Source organism: Myotis brandtii, unplaced genomic scaffold, assembly GCF_000412655.1.
Source record: "Myotis brandtii unplaced genomic scaffold, ASM41265v1 scaffold1237, whole genome shotgun sequence".
NCBI classification, from domain to species: domain Eukaryota; kingdom Metazoa; phylum Chordata; class Mammalia; order Chiroptera; family Vespertilionidae; genus Myotis; species Myotis brandtii.
This window is the reverse complement of record NW_005354322.1, coordinates 6,490-27,265: the sequence shown is the minus strand read 5'-3', so window position 1 is coordinate 27,265 and position 20,776 is coordinate 6,490. Positions and strand designations below refer to the sequence as shown.

The window sequence follows — 20,776 nt, the reverse complement described above, 5'->3', positions numbered from 1 at the left end:
CTTTAGTTTTATGTGGTCCCACTGTTTATATTTGCTTTTATTGCCTTTGCTTTTGGTTTCAAATCCCATAAAAGTCATCATTAAAACCAATGTCAAGAAGCTTACTGCCTATGTTTTCTTCAAGGGATTTTATGGTTTCAGGTCTTATAATTAGGTCTTTAATCCATTTTGAGTAAATTTTTGTGTCTGGTGTAAGATTGTGTTCAGTTTTATTCTTTTGCATATGGTTGTCCATTTTTCCCAACACCATTTATTAAAGAACTTCCTTTCACCATTATATATTCTTAGCCCCTTTTTTATAAATGAATTGACCATATAAGCATGAGTTTATTGGTAAGGAGTGTCTTAGTGTTAGTTCTAGTTGTTGCATCACCTTCTCTAGATATGTTAAATAGTTGCCCCCAGATTAAAAGAATGGATTTTCTCTTGGAAATGTATTCAGAGTCCTATTTATCCTGTCATTCAGAGAGAATAAACATAGCTATTAAGAGGGTTATAAACTATCCTATGATAATAGCAGTAAATAGTCAACATCATGGTGCTAAAAGTGAAAACTAGAGGATGTCGAAATTGTCATTATATGAGCCAATGAAGCTGTTAATATTTCAAAAACTCTTTAATCTCCTCATGCATGCAGTAAACTAACAGTGACATGGAGTCTGTGCACTGTCTCAGTTCATAAAATAGAGGAAGGTAAGTGGAGAGTTCTTTGCTCACTAGATATGTCCCCATTTTTATCTCATTATCTAAACTTTTATCAATTGCTTCTTCTCAACCTTGAAGTAATAGCTATCATGATTACACTGCTCCTATTCATCCTGGTGAGATTATCCCCAGATAAACCTTCCCCATGTTGGCAGTCTCAGTATCACAGGTTCCATTGTATTGTGCTGGTAAGTTAATGCTGGTAATAAAACCACTCTGTCTCACTATTCTTCAAGTCTTCACAGGAGACTAATACTCCTTAACAATTTGTTCATGGGAATGTAATGAAGATTTCTAAAAATGTTCCTAACACTCTGATTTTGATAATATCATGTTTCTAATCAAATTATGCTTTTCTGACTTAGCATGACTATTTAAGTTTGTTTTACTAAAACACATTCTTATTGATGCCCAGGGACATTGAACACTCATACTCCTAATACCAGGTAAGAAGCAATAGTACTGACATCGCAGAGTAATTTATTTTTGTGCAAGTCTTTGTACATGTGATAAATGTGAATGATAAATAGAACCCATGTGTAAAAATAACATCTCCAATTTGTAATTTGAATTTACTTTTGCTTTAGCTTGACTGCTCTAATCAAAGTCATTGCAAAGAATCCATATGCACTCAGGTCTCAGGCTGTCACACTTGAGTAAATAAACAAAACAATTCTGTAAGATTAGTTTTCTGCAGTGTCATGCAATTAGAACCTCAAAGTGAGTCCTTAATCTTTGCTAATTGCTAGGAATTGGATATTATAATGTCAAATTACTTCTTTCATTTCAAGTCACGGTTATTTGGCTCAGACTCCTGGATATCATTTTAGTAATAGCAGTTAACTTTTGTTGATCTCATCCTATGCCACAGACATTGTGATAAGTGCTTCATGTGTATTATATCTCTTTATCCTTGCAATAAATCTGTGAAGAAAAAAACTACTATTACAGATAAAAATGTTGAGGCTTAGAAATATCAAACATGTTAAAATAAAATTATATAGCTACCAGTTTGAGAAAATAGTTTTCAAACTGAAGTTTTTCTGACACCAAAGCTCCTAGAAAATTTTTTCTCTTCTTTTAAAATTTCAGGTGCAAATCTAGCAATTATTTAGAATATTTTTGGTTTAAACTTTCTTGGGTGCTTTCTTCTTCCTTTCAGTGCATTTAGCCTTTGAAATCTGCAGTTCTAGTTCTCATCTACTTTAGTTTTCTGATTGGCATTTAATTGGGCCATGTTATCACTAGGGAACTTGCTAGTCCCTTAAGCACAAGTCTCTGATTCTGTTGCCTGGAGAAATTTGCCTGAGAATAGCTTTTGAGTCTTAAGAAAGCTTCTCTTTAAAATGAAGAAATACCTGCTGCAGGTTTCAATATATTTGTTTAAAGTTGAACCAGGTAAATTTTGTTTCTATGTTTGTATTAACAACAAAAAAGCCACAAAAATTAGGGAAACATTCAAGGAAGAATAATGTGGCATTTTAATGACAGTAAAAAATATTTATAATCCATAAACATTACCTATTGCTACCAACAGTTTTATACTTTGGCCACTATAAAAACAAACAGGTTTTTATTCGTATGAGTAACCTTTATATGTTAAAATTTTATAAATACCTAATGTAGTATTATAAATAATTAAATGAATGATTTCTGAGAACGCCATCTATAATAACAATAAATTATCTTGCAAATATATTAATTTAAATAGAAAAAAACAGATCTTCAAAAAAGAAAAAATTATGATCATAACATTTAGATTTTTGCATGAACTAAGTAGTCACAGACCACAGGTAATTAACATAAAATAAAGTGATAGAAATTAAACAGATTTGAGTTTGTATATTTCCAAAGTGTTTTATTTACAGTAGAGTGAACATTTTATTTATTTATTTAAAAATGTATTGATTTTTTTTTAGAGAGAGAGAGAAAAGGAGAGAGAGAGAGAGAACACCAATGTAAGACAGAAGCATCAATCTTTAGCCTCCAGGATGCGTCCAGATAGGGAATCAAACCTGCCACCTTTTAGTGTACAGGACGATGCTCCAACCAACTGAACCACCTGGCCAGGGCTACACTGAACATATTAAAGGAGAAAAATGTATTAAAGTCTTTTCCCTAATGAATAATATATTTTGGCTTGGATCTTTCTCTTTCTCCCGGCCCCCCTTTCCTCTAGTCTTTCCATTGTGCTCCTCCTTCCTTCCTTCTTTCCTTTCTTCCTCTATTTTTAAATTTAACTTAATCTTGATTTTTTAGAACTTTTCAAATAACTGTTGGTAGCATTACCTTTTCCACAATGATGCATGAGCTGGATAGCTGCCACAAGCATGACATCCAAGACGGAATTTGTTCTGGGTCATGCACAATTCCCAGAGAGCTGTCACTCTCTTGTTTTTCTCCCACTTAAGGAAAGACAATGGAGGTTATAATTTTTGTGGGTATAATCTGGAATTTCATATTATGAACCTAAAAATAAAAGGTCAAAGTAACCAAAATAAAAGGGTGGACTAATAATCAAATTAGCACGAGACAAATTAAGAGTAGAAAATGACCAAAATTATTATGTACGTACATACAGGGGTTCTATAGAATATGAGACCCTGGACAGATCAGGCAGTTGGGCACACAAGCCATGTTGAGCTAAGGTGAAAAGGGTGGCGTGGTTTGGGACTTCAGAGAGTAGGAGGCAATTCACATGGAGATAGAAAAGCAAATTTTCAGTAAATAAATGTTTGCTTGGCCATCTTGAACAGTAAGACACAGAGCAGACTTTGATGAAAGGTGCCTTGCTAGGTTCCTCCCTGTCTACCAAACACTGGTCATAGTAAACTAGTTATTGGTGATGATGTCTACGTGCTTCGAACAGGTCCTCTATCTAATTCTTTTAGGCACTTGGGAAGAAAGCCAAAGTTCTTTCTTCAGTTTTTCATTTCTTGAAAATATCCAGCTTAAAATTATTAATATCCCAAAAGGCATATTTTAGGGTGGCAAACTCTGCTTCCCCTTGGCACCAAAGCTTGGGCACCCCCGTGAGAGGAATGAAAGGTGTGAGATCTGGTTAAATTGGTCATTTGTAATGTAAAATTCTCTTCCTACAATATCCTATATAGCTAACATTTATGGCACACAGATGCTGTTCTGAATAATTTGCATGCATTATTTCATTCAGTCTTCACAACTATAGGAAAATAGGCATCATCATTCTCTCCCATTTTGTAAAGAGAAAGCTGAGTAACTTGCCTGAGGTTATAATCAAGAAAGTGGTGAAGCATTTGATGGCAGACCTGAGCTAAAATGAATGCTCTAGAAAGATTCTCAGTTTATATATATAAATTTATATATATGTAAAGTTAAGCATTCAAAAGAGTTAACTAAATGTCCATCAAGGCCAAATAAAATTGAATTCCTGATGTGAGGCTAAAACTTTAAAGTCACTAAGGAGTTGAAACTCATATTCCTAAAACAGTATGAAGGCTGGTTTCCAGGCTTTTGTGGCCTCTGAGGCCACCTCCAAATCTGAGAGGCAATGAGAAATAAATGAGAAACAAATCAGCAGGAGGAAATCCTAGCCATCCTGGGCACTGCTTTGGAAGCACAGAGGAAGAGACCTTGAAGTCAGGGCATGTCTTTGGGTGGAAAGTATGTAAGAAAGAACTTCCAAACAAAAATGTTGTTTTAAGGATTCTCAATTCAAACTAATAGCATTATAGGCAGTTTAAGAAATTTTACTCTAAGGTAATTTTATACAGATGAACTAAATGTTCTTCAGTAAGTGTTATATTCCAAATATGATTAAATATGAGTTTTATTTCTATTTTATTCCCTTTAAAGTAAACAGATAGAAATTAAAATGAAAACTTGATTTAAAGGACAACATTCTAATTGGTGCAAATTTTCTATGGCTAATCTGTTTTGTATGTAAAAATACCTTATAATAAAGACATAAATTTGAAGGTATATCTGTCTTGACCAAGTGGCTTTAGCAATAAGAAGTGCTACTTTTCATTTAACCTAATCTTGGAAAGATATATTAAATTGTCGACACATTTTATTAATAATAGTTATTATCACGAAGTATACAGATACTAGGCTTATAACCTGCTTGCCTTTTTTTTCTTTAAAATAGGACCATAATTTGTTTTTGTTGTTGAAATAATCATATTAATGCATATAAGATTTTTAATTACATTGTTTTCCTTTTCATCTGTAGATCAAGTGACCTATGAATGAATGTAGCTGTTACATAAAATATTATTTTATTTGGAAAAAAAACTTACATAAATATACTCTCAAAATTTATTTTCATCTGAAAAGAACTACAGTAGATTGGTTTCCATAATGGCTATCACCATGCCTAAGAAGTTTGTCTTTCTGCTGGTTTTTAATTTGACTCTGACTGAAATTATTTTAAGTGGAAATGTGTTAATTTGGCCAACAGATGGTAGCCATTGGTTAAATATTAAGATCATTCTAGAAGAGTTAACTCAAAGAAATCACAATGTGACTGTACTGGCTTCATCAGCAACTTTATTCATCAACTCCAATCCTGATTCTCCTGTGAATTTTGAGGTGATACCTGTTTCCTTCACAAAGAGTAATATAGATTCCTTAATTGAACATATGGTTATGCTGTGGACAGATCATAGACCAACTCCTCTCACACTCTGGACTTTCTACAAAGAACTAGGAAAACTCCTAGATACTTTTTTTCAAATTAACATACAAATCTGTGATGGAGTATTAAATAACCCCAAGTTAATGTCAAGACTTCAGAAAGGTAGTTTTGATGTGCTAGTAGCCGACCCAGTAACAATCTGTGGGGACCTTGTTGCTCTGAAATTAGGAATTCCATTTATGTACACATTGAGGTTCTCTCCAGCCTCAACAGTAGAGAGACACTGTGGGAAAATCCCCGCACCTGCCTCCTATGTACCCGCAGCCTTGTCAGAGCTCACTGACCAGATGACCTTTGGTGAAAGGGTTAAAAATGCCATATCTTATCCTCTGCAAGACTATATATTTCAGTCCTACTGGGGAGAATGGAATGTGTACTACAGCAAAGTTCTAGGTAAGTCTCTACAATGTCCACTTATTAATGACTCTTAATACCTTATTTATTCTTTTTGTAAATACAGTAAAAGGTATTCATCCCACTGCATATGCCAAACTGAAGTAAATATAATTATTATATCTTCATACAAATCACTGGTCATTATTTTTGGATATATTCCTTAACAATGAAATGGTGGTATTAATAAGTATGCTATTAATGCAAATAATATTGTGAAAAGAAACACCTTTTCAATGTGTAAATCAATCTTCAAATATCAATGGAAGTACCTTTACTAGGATAAATTATGACACTGCCAGAAAATGCTTTGGCAAACATTTTGAAGTGATACATGATTTACTTTCCCTTCTTGGTTCTTCATTCTTTTCTTTACAGAAAACTTTTAAAACTTGGGTTGAACATGGGAAACCTGAGTTTATACCCTTCTCTGCCTCTCACTATTTCTCCATCCTTAGAGTCCTCTGAGTGTTTGGGATAGCGATGTCTTTGACTTAATTTTTCAGTATACTTTGGCAAGTCTCAGCTTTCCTTGGTTTGCAGATTCCTTATGAGGATCAAGCAACATAATGCAAACTGTCAAGGCCAGTTCTGACTGCCTATTTACTTCTCTTTCTGTTCTTTATCAGCCTTTTTTCCTTTATTTTTCTAATTTCTTCTTCCCTGAATTTTCCCCCCTCTAGATCTAGCAATAGTATTCAAGGTATTAATTAACAGCAGGAATTAATAGTTGATTCCATCAATGGTACTTTCTTACAAAGGCCATATTCAAAAGATGGTTATGTTACACAACTTTTGGCCTTCCTCTCTTCCTTGATTAGCAAGAAGAATGCCCCAGTTGTTGTAATTAGTAATTCTTTCCTTATGCTTGTCCATACTCTTTCCCTCTCTCCCTCCCTCCTTCTTTCCTTCCTTCCTTCCTTCCTTCCTTCCTTCCTTCCATCTTTTCTTCCTTTCCAGCTTGCTTTCTTTATGTAAAAAAGTATTTATTGAACAACAACACAGTTTCTAAAATTTTTCTGTGTACTAGGAATATAAGAGTTAGCAAACAAATCAAAATCTCTATCCCCATAAGCTTATATTCTAGTAAGAGAAGACAAATGATAAACAAAATAAATAGGCAAAATATATAGAATATTAAAGTATAATATATGCTCTATGGTAGACTTAAAAAAACTGGATTGTTCTGGGAGTAGGATTCCACTTTTAAATAGGATGGTAAGGAAAGGTCTCTAGTGAAAGGGTGACCTTTGAATAAAGGCCCAAGGGCAGTGAGGGTGACAGCCAAGAGGCTCCCTGGAGGAAAAGCTCTCAGGCATAGATAAGAACAAGTACAAAGACCTGTGTAAGCCATACAGGCAGTAATATTTTTACTGTAATTTAACATTAATCGTATCCTTCACAAGTAGGATTTGCATATGTGTATTTTTTCGTTCCTTGATGTTAGAATATTCTTCATCCAATTTTCCAACACTTAAACTTTTGAAATTCTTTACAGAATTGGTCTAGACTCTAGAGGGAGAATATTGAACATGTCATACATATAAATAAGACATATGCAAGTTAACTAAAATTTTCATATACTTTTGAAGATATGGTAATTAGAATTTTGAAAGTAAAATTTTGTTTTAATATTTTTTACAATTCAACTTAACTATATTTTATTTATTTCTTAATTCCAAATTTCATATGCCTCAAAAATGTATTTTTCTGTAAATTTAGATGTTAGTCACATGATTATTTTCTAAGACATCCAAAATGTGTTCAATAATAATTATCACTACCCATATATGTATCACATACTGACTATTGTAGGTACTGAATAAGCTAATGGTCTAGATACCTTAAATAATGGGATTACAAACAGTAAGTTTGTGAAGAGTCTTGAAAAGCACATAAGATTCTTAGTTCAAGTTGAACCTGCTAACTGTGTGATCTCAGGCAAGGCCAGGACAAATTATATAATGTGTGAGAAAGCATGTTCCCAACTTCTCATTTTCACAGGATAATCTATTTCAGAAATCCCACAGGTTGAGAAATTCAGTGTATTATTTACTTAAATCCTTCATGCTCCTCATGTTACTAAAACTATTTGAATTGTATTGTCAGGAAGAACTGGCATAATCCAATTTGTATTTTGTTTTCAATTATATTTTTAAAGTATTAATGACACCTGGTAACTGTAAACTGATCATAAAATGGAGGGTGGTTACCTGATATTTAATATTATCTTTGAATACAGGAGATTTAATAACATGTAAAATTTCCATGCAATTTTCATTTCAATAGTTGTGCTTCAGTTCTGTGGGGAAAATAAACCAGAAAACCAGTATGATTAACAGTAGTAAAGAAAAAAAAACCAAATATCTATATTGAAGGAAAGAAAAGGAAATAATAAGGAAATATATAACTGCACTAGTTAAAAAATCCTGTTTTATTTATCAAGGACGAGGTCCTAAATCTTATTGATGAAGCAAATAAAAATGATCATCAACTCAATTTTAAATATGTTTCTAACACTTAATGGAACAGGCATGTTTACAAAATATGACATCACTGCTATTCATTTACAGGAATGAATCTATTGATAAATCTCAACCAGGTGCAGTGTTCCATGTGGCACTTTCAGATTGCACTGATCTCTCCCCTGACCCTTGAATTGAGAGATATCCACACAACATAAAGATAATTCTTATGTGCTTAGGATTTGGGACTAGCCTTTGCTGTACCTATAGTAAGGCAAGGGCTTGAACACTGTAGTGAAAATAGCTAAATAGTAAGGCAACTTGGATGGCTCCACTTTGCCTGTGTCTTGGCTTCCCAGTCTTCTCACTTCCCAAGTTCACTGCAGATCAGGAGAGCAGAAAGCCCAGTACTAACTTATGCACTACTTGGCCAGTGTAGCCTACTTTTACCTGTCAGTACCATGTTGGCTCTATGCTGGCCTCTCTTTCCATCTATGTTAGATAAGTTTCCTAGAAGTAATGCTACCTATTCCAGCCCATGGAAACAAAAAAACCTCTAAACGTTTTCCCCCAAACCCACTTGCCTGGAACTGGGCTAGATTACTCCCAACATTATTTACGTATATGCGATCTCTCGCTCCCTTTTGGAGCCCAGTATTTTGTTTGTTGGTTTTTAACATGTCCCACTCCCATTCTAAGCCCCATTCCCGACCTCCCATCCTTTTTTTTCTGGAAAACTTGGATCTCTCTGTTCATCTTCTGTCACATGAGTCTTCTAATTCTTTCTCATGTACAGCTTTGCTGTGATCAGTGCTGTGAGGTGTTCTTAAATTTTCTGTAAATTTTCTTTTGAAGTAAAACATAAATTGAACATTTACAACTCATTGAAGTTTCACAATGTGAACCCACCCATGCAACCAGCACCCAAATTCAGAAACAAAATATTGTTACAACCCATAACTCCTCTTCATTGTTCATACCAGCCCCTACAACCCCCATCCCCATCTAGGTTTGAACACTTTCTTGACTTCTAACACCATGGAGTAATTTTGCCTGATTTTAAATTTTGTATTAATGAACCACACATTATGTACTCCCATTCTAAGTCCCATGATGCTTCTTTTATTTAACATCATGTTTACTATATTTGTCTAATTGTAGCAAATATAATAATATATTTGTTTATTATATTTGTTGCATGTAATTATAATTTGTTAATTCTCACAGTTATATAGATTCTATTGAATTAATACACCACATTTTACTTATACATTCTACTGTTGATGCACATGTAGACTATCTGGTGTTAGCTATTTATGATAAATAATGCTATAAACATTCTTGTACATGTTTTTTATAAATATACATGTGCCATACTGCTGGGTTTATTTATAAGAGTGAAATTGCTAGGCCATAGCATATGCCAATGTTTAGCTTTAGTAGGTACTGCTAAAATCTAGTTTCACAAGTGCTTGTATCAATTAATAACCCTACCAGTGATCCACTGGAATTCTACTTTTTCTCCATTCTTACCAACATTTAGATTTTTTTCTTTTTTTTAAAATGTAACCATGCTGTTGATGTATAGTGTCATCCCATTTTTTTTTATTATTAAGGGATAATTGATCTATGGCTAAAAAAATTACATAAAGTTTACAGTGTGGATTATTTTGACAAAGGTATATACCTCTGTGACTATCAGTCTCTTGGTTCCTTCTCTAATGAAGGCTACTCTCCAGACTTTTTCAGATACTGAGTAACTCCTGAAAACTAATATCTTAGTTTTCATTCTTATTCACTTCTGTTTTTATTTTTTGGCTTTTTAATGCATCCTTTAATCATTTTAATTGTAAAAGTTACATAATTACATTGTCATTCATGTTCAGTTTGTGATCCATCAAGAATCTCTTATATTGCACTAATTATTCAGTGATTTTGCAGGTAATTAATGCCTTTGCTAACTGTACCATCTTTATTGTTAACAATAAATAGATACTCTTACTAAACACCTGCTTGCTACCAAGCACTTTGATAGTTACATTGCAGATGTTGCTAATCCACAACAAAACATCTAAGAATGATCATTATATGCCTTTTAGACACAATGCATTAGAAACTCAGAAAGATTAGTAGCTGTCCTCACGAAATATGTCATTGAACAAGATAAGAACCTAGAAATAGTTAATCTTCTACATAAAGAAACGTATGGTTCCCAGGAGTAAGCCGCTCGAGAATCTCCAGGATTTTAATTTTAGAAGTCATGCATAAGGAAGAGAAAGAAGCAAGGCCGCCCACCCTTGTGCGTGGTGATCTGGTGTGTCTTGTGAGAATTCTCTCATCCAACTTTCCTTAGGACACTGCTGTGAAATCCTTGTGACACAGTTTGTTTTGCAAGTTTAAAATCTTTTTAAATATTTTGGTACGAACTGTCTGAGTTTTCATAGAGGAGTGCATGGTTGGTCCTGGGTATAGAACTTTGCTCTGCCTTATACAAGGTTGCATCCTCAGGAAAAGCATGAAAGGCCCACACCCAAGTGCTTTTGGCCTCTCCTGCCTGTTTACATTGCCACAGCAATTTAGAAATACAGCAGGTTCTTGAGTAATGTTTCATTCAATTTTGTTTTGTCATAATCGATGAGAGAAAAAAAATTATACATTCTCAGCAGGGGTCGCTGTTTGCACCAAAGATGTGCACATTAGGTGAATTAATTGTCCCAGTCGAAATGAGGTGTGTGAGTGTGTGTGTGTGTGTGTGTGTGTGTGTGTGTGTGCATCCTCTGATAGAGTGGCCTCCTTTGTCCAGAGTGGGTGGGTTCCTGCCCTGTTCCCTGAGCTGCTGGGGTGAGCCCCAGCCACCATGACCCTGAGCTGGAATAAGTAGGTTGAAAATAATTAACTTACTTGCTTTTATTAATCATTCTTAAATATGCATATAGCTCATATTTAACTCAATATGTAATATTAGAAGCATTTTGGGTCTTCATTTGTAAGTTTTTGATGTTTCTGTGATCAGAAATATGCATAGAACTACTGTTTATGTCAATTAGCCTATGGTAAAATTGGTTTAATTATACATCATTGCAATTAAACTTACAGTTTCCAAAAACCTACTGATGATGTTAAGTGAGGACTCATTTAACTGTATATATTTTGGATATTAATCCTTTGTCAAAACTGTTGTTTGCAAATATCATCTCCTATTTTTCAGTTACCTTTTTGTTTTGTTGTCAGTTTCTTTTGCTCTGCAGAAGCTTTTAAGTTTGATATAATCCCATTTATTCATTTTTGCCTTTACTTCTCTTTGGGGTCAAATTCATAAAATGTTCTCTATGACCAAGGTCCATAAGTTTAGTACTATGTTTTTTTTCTATGCACTTTATTATTTCAGATCTTATATGTACATCTTTGATTCGTTCTGAATTAATTTTTGTACATGGGTACAAACTGTAATCATTTCATTCTTTTGCATTTGGCTTTCCAATTGTCCCAGCACCATTTATTGAAGAGGCTTTCTTTTCTCCATTGTGTGTTCTTGGCTCCTCTGTCAAAAGTTATTTGCCCATATACCTGTGATTTTATTTCTGGGCTCTCAGTTTTATTCTATTGATCTGTGTGTCTGTTTTTCTGCCAATAACATGTTGTTTTATTATTATAGCTTTGTAGTATATTTTGAAGCCAGGTAGTATGATACCTCCAGCTTTATTCTTTTTTTTCAGGATTTCTATTTTGGCTATTTAGGGTCTTTTGTGGTTGCATACAAATCTGATGACGTTTTGTTCTATTTTTTTTAAAAAATGACACTGGAATTTTAATGGAGATTTCATTAAATCTGTATATTGCTTTGACTAATATGGCCATTTTAAGTATGAATATGAAATATCTTTCTTTTTTGTTGTGTCTTTTTCAACCTCTTTTAATAATGCTTCATAGTCTTCAGTATATTGCAGGTCTTTCATATCCTTTGTTAAGTTTATTCCTAGGTATTTTACTCTTTTGGTTGCAATTGCAAAAGAAGTTGCTGTTTTTTCATTTATTTTTTCTGAAGTTTAGTTGTTAGTATATAGGAAAGCAGTGGATTTTTGTATATTGATTTTGTATCCTGCAACTTTATTGTATTTGTTTATTGTTTCTAATAGATTTTTGGTGTTTAGGGTATTCTATATATAGAATCATGTCATCTGCAAAAGGTGACACTTTTACTTCTCAATTTGGATAACTTTTATTTATTTATTTTGTCTGAGTGCTCTGGCTAGAACTTCCAGACTATCCTATGTAATAAAAGGGTAATATGCAAATTGACCCTAACAGCGGAACAACCAGAATGACCACATGACCAGTCACTATGAGGCACACTGACCACCTTTCGGTGCCTTTCCCCTGTCGGCAGGCTCCCATCACGCAATGGCAATGGGCAATCGTGGGTGGATGGTGGGGGATGGGGCCAGTTCCAGGCCAAGGCCCCTCCCCCACTGGTCATCCTACACACAAAGGGCGACCCACGGCGGGGTTGGGGCCGGCGAGCGGGCGGAAACAGCCAAACACTTGGTCCCTCCCCTGGTCAGCAGGCTCTGTTCACCTGATGGTGAACAGAAACCAGGGGTAGGTAGCAGCAGGGAGTGACGCCAGCTACTGGCAGCTGGGGAAGATGGCCTTGATCGCAGGCCAGGCCTAGGGACCATACCCACTCACGAATTTCATGCACCAGGCCTCTAGAGTGGTGAGGCTAGTTTTGTGACCCAGTATATGGTCTATCCTTGAGAATGTTCCACGTACCCTGGAGAAGAATGTGTAATCTGATGTTCTGAGAATGTATAATCTTATTCTCGCTGCTTTGTGAACCTTTTGTTTTGTGATTTAACTTAACTGGCATAAGTTAAGGTTAAATGGTGAGGGATACATAGCCTCAAGATATTCACCCACAAAGATGTTAACCAGACTACTGCAAAACATATAATTGATGTCCTATAAAATCAGCTAGCCTTTTGCTAACTGCTGTCATCTATGATCAGCTGGCCCATATTTATATGACCATGAACTAGATCAGCCCTGAACAGCTCTGCTTAATGTACATCATAATTTTGAGCAGAACCATGAGCTAAATAGAAATGTATTGTTATAAGACACTAAGATTATGGGTGGTCTGCCATTCAATGATGGAAAACTAATAAAAAGACTTCTAGTTTTGACTTACTCTATTTGTTAAATCCTAGAACTTTACCTTGCTTCCTCCTCTATTTATGCACTCTCTTTTTTGCACTTTAGTATCCAGTGACATGCTATCAATGTTTAACAAAAGAGTAAAATAACACTTTGGTAGCATTTACCTCTACTTGTGGTGTAAGTTCTCCCACCTGGACTAACATCAAGCTACTGGACGATATAACAACCAGCTTGGAAAAACTCTCAGTATTAACATGGCTAGCCAGATCCAAAGAAGTCTGGTAAATCCATTTATAACATCAGCCTTGATCCATTATATGTCAAAGTTATTGGACACCAGTTTTATTATACAGAAAAATGTTGTTCTTTCCAACACATTTTTCAGATTAATATCTGGGCCTATAAATATTAGACCCAGATTTCTCTTGGGGAATAGAGAAATTTTCTCTTGGGAAAAATTTCTCTCTGTAGTTCATTTTTATAGGTGTAGCATGTCCCATCTCTACTATGTATATTATCAATATATGCACTTTCAATATACATCATTTTTCTGTCTTCAGGAAAACTGTTACTTTTAAAAATATTTCTGAAAAGTCAAACAGATCAAATATCTATATTCCCAACATCTTTCAAAGTACCATTTAAAAGATTACCTTCTAGAAAAAAATATTTTTCTAGGAAAAATATATTATGTTATCTAATAATACTCCAGTAATAAACTACTTCAACCTTTGACTAACTAGAACCTTGCGAATAATATTTCAAATGATTGTATTTCTGGTGCCTGTCGCTATGTTGGTTCTCAGTTATGAAGCCCTATTTCCTTGTAAAAGGGAGCTGCTAATTCAACTTGGAACTTTTTCTGGGAGAAGCCTTTGAAGCCCAGGGTCAGAATTTCTTCAAAGAGGCTTTTCTAGTTTGACTGTGAATTGGAAATCCATATGATAGCTGACTGTGCTAAGGATTCTTAGGAAGGAATGCCAAGTGAAACCCAGAGATTTTCCTTGCTGTAACGTCTGTGGTAAGGAATTCATCTGTACAGGTGAGGACTGACCTTGGGAATCTAGCATTACATGAACGTATGTGTGGGCTGGGGAGACTGGTAAGCGTTCAGATTTTCCTACTCTCTCACTCCTGACACACACTGTGTATTATTCAATGAAACAAGTCCTCTTTTGGTAAAAGTTTGTACGTCAGAATTCCTGTTTTTACTTTGTTTAATAACTCTGATTTTTTACTTTCTTAGCAATTTTATATTTCACCCAGAATTTTAAATATTTCTATTGGACATAAAAACATGTCTATAGCTCTAAATTTATGCAAAGGGATTCTCTAGGAAACCTGAGTTCTTAGTTTTCTTATATAATAAAGTAACTTAGATATTTATCCAATAATACATTTATTTTGAGGTCAATATCTGAGCTGTATTTATATGTCATTGTTCTTCTCCAGCTTTGTGCTGTTTATAATGTATCATGAACCTTGTTATATAGTGAGTAGATAAGTTTATCAGTCCTTTTTTATCATTTCTGAGTTACATATCTTGTATAAAAGGACTTTCATCCTCTAAGATTATAACATAACCTCAACGTTCTTCTAGTGGATTTATAGCCCTGTCCTATCTTCCTGCTTCTGAGGCTTGTTTGGACTCTGCTTTCTACCAGTTACCAACAGAACTTATGCAATGCCTAATTGTGCAAAAGAGTAAAGCTCCCCAATTCCCGACCCTAGATTTATCTTTGCAACTTCTAAACAAATATACTCTGGATTTTTATTTTTCAATATAACAGAAACATTCTCAAGGAATTTGAAATTTCAATAATATGTCTTTCAAATTAATGAATTGTATATGATTTTATAACTGAATATAACCCTGGATATAACTATGTCACACTTAGAACACAGAATTATTAATATTATCCTTTACTTCCAAATGATACTTTTCAACCAGCTAAATATCATACTTAGAGACTTAAAGTATTATTTCTTCATTTCGTTCCTCCACCAAACAACTTCCTTCATAAGCTTTGTGTCCCACCTCAGTTCATCCTTACCACCTAAGATCCATCTCCCTTATAGGTGTACAATAAGTGTTGACTTAACTGACACATTTTCTGCAATAATCTGTAAACTTTAGAATTGGAATTGTATCTTAATTATCTCTTTATTTCTTGTGCATTGTATAGAATCTGGCACATACTTATGCTAAAATTGCTTCTTGAAGGAATGACATATTCAAGGATTTGGAGACAATTTGAATGGATGGATGGGTGGATGGATGCATGGATGGATGGATGGATACAAAAATCTATGTTTCTAAATTTACCACCCTCCCTCTCTCCTGAAATAGAAGTGTTCATGGGTCAAATTGGTATCTCCACAGACTTGTGGAATCACTAACTCACACACTGCAGGTCAAAAACTCTTCCCATAGCTACTCCTTCTTTCGTATTTCATGATTTTGCTAGAGTCATTATCATAAAAATTTATAAAGAACTTACAAAACTCAACACCAAAAACAAACAATCCAATTAGAAAATGGGCAAAGGACCTGAAGAGACACTTCTCCAAAGATGGCACACAAATGGCCAAGATATGCTCAACATCACTAATCAACAAGCAAATGCAAATTAAAACCACAATGAGATATCGCCTCATACCTGTCAGAAGAGCTATCTTCAATAAATCAACAAACAGCATGTTGGCGAGCATGTGAAGAAAAGGGAGCCCTCATGAATGTTGGTGGGAATGCAGATTGGTACAGCTACTGTGGAAAACAATATGGAGTTTCAACAAAAACATTAAAAATTGAACTTATGACCCAGTGATTCACTTCTAGGTATATATCCAAAGAATCCAGAAACACTCATTTGAAAGAATATATGCACCCCTATTTTCATTCCAATATTATTTTAATAGCCAAGATTTGGAAGCAGCCCAAGTGCCCATCAGTAGATGAGTAAATAAAAATCTGTGGTGCATTATACAATGGAACATTACTCAGTTGAAAAAAGAAAAGAAGAAGAAGAAGAAGAAGAAGAAGGGTCAGATAAAGAGCATCACAGACAAGAAAATGCTGAAGGAGTTCATCACTACCAAACCAGTATTACATGAAATGTTGAAGGGTATTCTTTAAGAAAAGGATGATGATGAGGAGGAGGAGGAGGAGGAGGAGGTGAAGGGGAAGAATAAGAAGAAAATCCTACCTTTTGTGACAATATGGATGTACCTGAAGAATATTATGCTCATTGAAATAAGCCAGTCAGAAAAAGACAAGTACCATATGATTTTACTTACATTGAAATCTAATGAACAAATAACCTAACAAACAAAAGAGAAAGAAGCTTATAGACACAGAAAACATACTAACAGCTCTAGAGCGGGGAGAGTTTTGAGGGACTGGGTGATAAAGGTAAAGGGATTAAGCAAAAAAGAGAAAGCTCACAGTATGGTGATTATCAGAGGAAAAGGTAGGTGGAGGGAGGTAGAAGAGGGTAAAAAGGGGATAGATGATGATGGAAGGAGATTTGACTTAGGGTGGTGAACACATAATACAATATATACAGATGCTGTGCTATAGAATCCTATACCTGAAACCTATATAATTGTATGAACCAATGTCACTCCAATAAATTCAATTTGGAAAAAAATTAATGTGTTTTTTTTCTGCACTGCTCTGTGTTAACCTCAACTCTAAACATACTGAAGTGATGTTCACTTAAGTGGCCATGATTTCCCTATAGTCATTCTTTTTCCTCCATTTACCTTCAGAACCCTCCTCTCACCCTGCCATCTGGGCTCAGCTGAAATGCCTCCTCCAACCTGAACCTCTGTCTAAGTTTCTTCACAGTGGAGTGACAGCTTCTTCTGGTGCCTTGAAACTGTTATGCCTAGATTTCAGGATCCCCAAGAAACCACATCAGGGAGCCAGCCAGTCCGATGCAAAAGCATAAGAGTCTTTATTCGAGCTAGCTCGGCTCCCCCACCTTGCCGACGCAGCGACAGGAAGCAGAGAGAGAGAGAACTCTGTGTGGAGAGGGGTTTTATAGGGGGTTGGAGTAAGGGGAGGAGAAAGGGCTGTGGCCTTGCCGATTGGCCAGGCGCAAGTCGGTGTCTTGTTCCTGGGTGTGGCTAGCAGAGGCTTAGACTTCCGGGAAGAAGCTCCTTGCCAAGCACATGGCCAAGGTAAGATGGAGCACTTACCCTGGGGCAAGATGGAGGGCCTAGCCCTTACCCTGGGGCAAGATGGAGGGCGTAGCCCTCGCCCTTTCAGAAACACTATAATATTTAGTATATTCCTCCTGTTATTACGTACTATATGTCTTATCCACATACCAGCAATACCAGCATGTAATCATCTTTCCGACAAAACCTATACTTTATGTTTTCCCAAATTATCAATCATCTTGTTCCATAAGATATACCATGTTATTTACTAGATCCACTCAAATGGGTTACTCTACTATATTTTTAAAATTGCCAATTAAAAATATTTTTCTATTTTAATATAATTAAAGCAAACTGCTAGAATACTACAAACATTGCCTACAAAATATTTGAATATTTCAGATCTTCTCCTGAACAAGTATCATGTTGTAGTGGGCCCAGTCAACAACACTGACAAAGTTCTGTGCATCTGTCAGTCACCAGATCAATTAATTTTTAACTTTATGTTTAAATTGCCACTTCACCTCTGTGCCCAGCAAATATTCACCCGCAGCAGCGCAGTGGGTGAAAGAACTCTGCCATGCTGTCTGAGAAGTGGATTTCAGCGGTTCTGCTGCTGCACCTCTGCTGCACTGGCTCTGGATCCTGTGGGAAGGTCCTGGTGTGGCCCTGTGACATGAGCCATTGGCTCAATCTAAAGATCATTCTGGAGAATCTCACAGACAGGGGGCATGAGGTGACTGTGTTGGTTTCTGCAGACTCGCTCATCATTGACTACAGTAAGCCTTCCACACTGAACTTTGAGGTGATCCCTATATCTCAGGAGGGAGATTATTTTGCAAATAAACTAAATGACTTCTTAGACTTAGCTACTACTGTCATGCCAACAATGTCACGCTGGCAGTCAGCAAGAAAAATGCAAGAATTTCTTCTTCAACTAACTGGACATTTAAAACTTCTGTGTGAGAGTGTAGTCTACAACCAGGCAATCATGAAGAAACTCCGGGAAACCAACTACGATGTAATGGTTATAGACCCTGTGATGCCCTGTGGAGAGCTGATTGCTGAGTTGCTGGAAGTCCCTTTTGTGTACACACTGAGGTTCTTTATGGGTGGCACTGTGGAGAAATACTGTGGGAAACTCCCAGCTCCACCTTCCTATGTCCCTGTTGTCATGGGGGGACTTACAGACAGAATGACCTTCCTGGAGAGAGTAAAAAATGTAATGCTTTCCCTTTTCTTTGACTTCTGGCTCGAGCCATACGATATTCAGCTTTGGGACCAGTTTTACAGTGAAGCATTAGGTAAGAGGTTATGCTTTCCATTCTAAAGTAGTTATTAAAAGAAACTTGGGAAGTTTAAGAATAGTCTAGGAAAACGAGAAGACTATATTTTAAAACTTTAGTTTCTATTTAAAAGTCTATAATTTATAGCAATAAACTGTTAGCAGTATTAACGGGGAAGGGGAAGTGAGAAACATTTTATTATGGTTACTTTTTTCTTTACAGTCATCTAGTCATTTTGTAAGATACTTTGATAATTAATAGATTGCTATCAAAACAAAACAAAATATGAAACATAGTAATTAATGTCACTCCAAATCTATACTTGTATTTATATAACATTTAAAAAACTTAACACTAAAGTGTTAAGGGAATCACACTTAGATGGGAGACATAAAATTTCCAAGACAATGTTCCATGCACATATTGCCCTTGAAGACCTTCCAGACAGACAAGATGTGGAGATGGAAGACAGTGATATTGATCATCCTGTCCCTTGTAGGCCTAAGAAGCTAATGTATGTGTTTGCCTTAGTTTATAACAAGAAAGCTTAGAAAGTTAAAAAATTTAAATATAAAAAGCTTACAAAATAAGTATATAAAAAAGAAATTAGTTTTGTATAGCTGTACAAAGTATTTGTTTTAAGCTGTTATTACAAAAGAATAAAAAAGTTTTAAACATTAAAACGCTTATAAAGTAAAGCAGTTAAAGTAAGCTAAGGTAAATGTATTACTACAGAAAAATATTTTTGTACATTTAGCATAGGTTAAGTGTACAGTGTTTATAAAGTCTACAATAGTGTACAGTAATGTCTCGGTCCTTCACATTCACTCACCACTGACTCACTGAGCAATTTCCAGTCCTGCAAGCTCCTTTCATGGTAAGAACCCTATACAGGTATACCATTTTTTTTTACCTTTTATGCCATATTAATGCATTACCTTTTCTATGTTTAGATTTATTTAGATGCACAATACCTGCCATTGTGTTACAACTGCCTACAGTATTGGTGCATATAAATAAATTTGTGTAAGTATGCTCTATGGTGTTCACACAATGAGTAATAGCCTAACTATACAATTCTCAGAACATATTCCCATCATTAAGAGACAAGTGACTTTATGTAGAATATATGAAAGAATGTACCAAAAAAAACCCTTTCTGGAACTAATAAGAAATCACAGCAAGGATACAGTATACAAGATTAATATGGGAAACTCAATCACTTTCCTATACACCAGTAATGAACAATTGAAATTTGAAATTACAAACACTATCATTTATAATAGTGCCCCCAAAATAAAATAAAGATCTATATGAGGAAAACTATAAAACTCTGATGAGTGAAATTAAAACACTAAGTAAATGGACAGATATTCCATGCCCATGGATAGAAAGACTCAAAATTGTCAATATGTCAGTTCCTCCCAACTTGATCCAAGAATCAATAAAATCCTGATATAAATTCCAGCAAGTTATTACATGGACATTAACAAACTGACTCTAAAGTTTAATGGCAAGGCAAAATATTCTGAACAGCCAACACAATGTTTAAGGAGAAAAACAAAGTTGGAGGATGATCACTATCCAATTTCAAGACATATTATAAAACTAGATTAATCAAGACAGTGTGGTATTAGCAAGAGAATAGACAAAAAGATCAATGAAACAGAAGAGATCTATGGAATAAAAACACACACACAAGACAGTCAATTAATCATTGTCAAAGAAACAAAGGCAATACAACAGATAAATTGTCTTTTTTTTTATTTTAGATTGTCTTTTTAAAAGTAATGCTGGAACAACTGGACATCCACATGCAAAAAATAAATAAATATAAACACAAACCTTTTAAGCTTCACAAAATTTAACTCAAAAGTGAAGTATCCATAGAAATGTAAAATTCAAAACTATAAAACTCCTAG

General features: G+C 35.0%; 1 protein-coding gene across 1 annotated transcript; it reads left to right on the top strand.

Moving 5' to 3' along the window:
• The first annotated feature begins 794 nt into the window (after window positions 1-794).
• LOC102247782 (UDP-glucuronosyltransferase 2A2) lies at window positions 795-8,115 on the top strand. Its single transcript, XM_005859267.1, has 3 exons — window positions 795-893; window positions 5,023-5,776; window positions 8,066-8,115. Exons 1-3 carry the CDS (start codon window positions 795-797, stop codon window positions 8,113-8,115), a joined length of 903 nt encoding a protein of 300 aa, XP_005859329.1.
• Window positions 8,116-20,776: the final 12,661 nt, after the last annotated feature.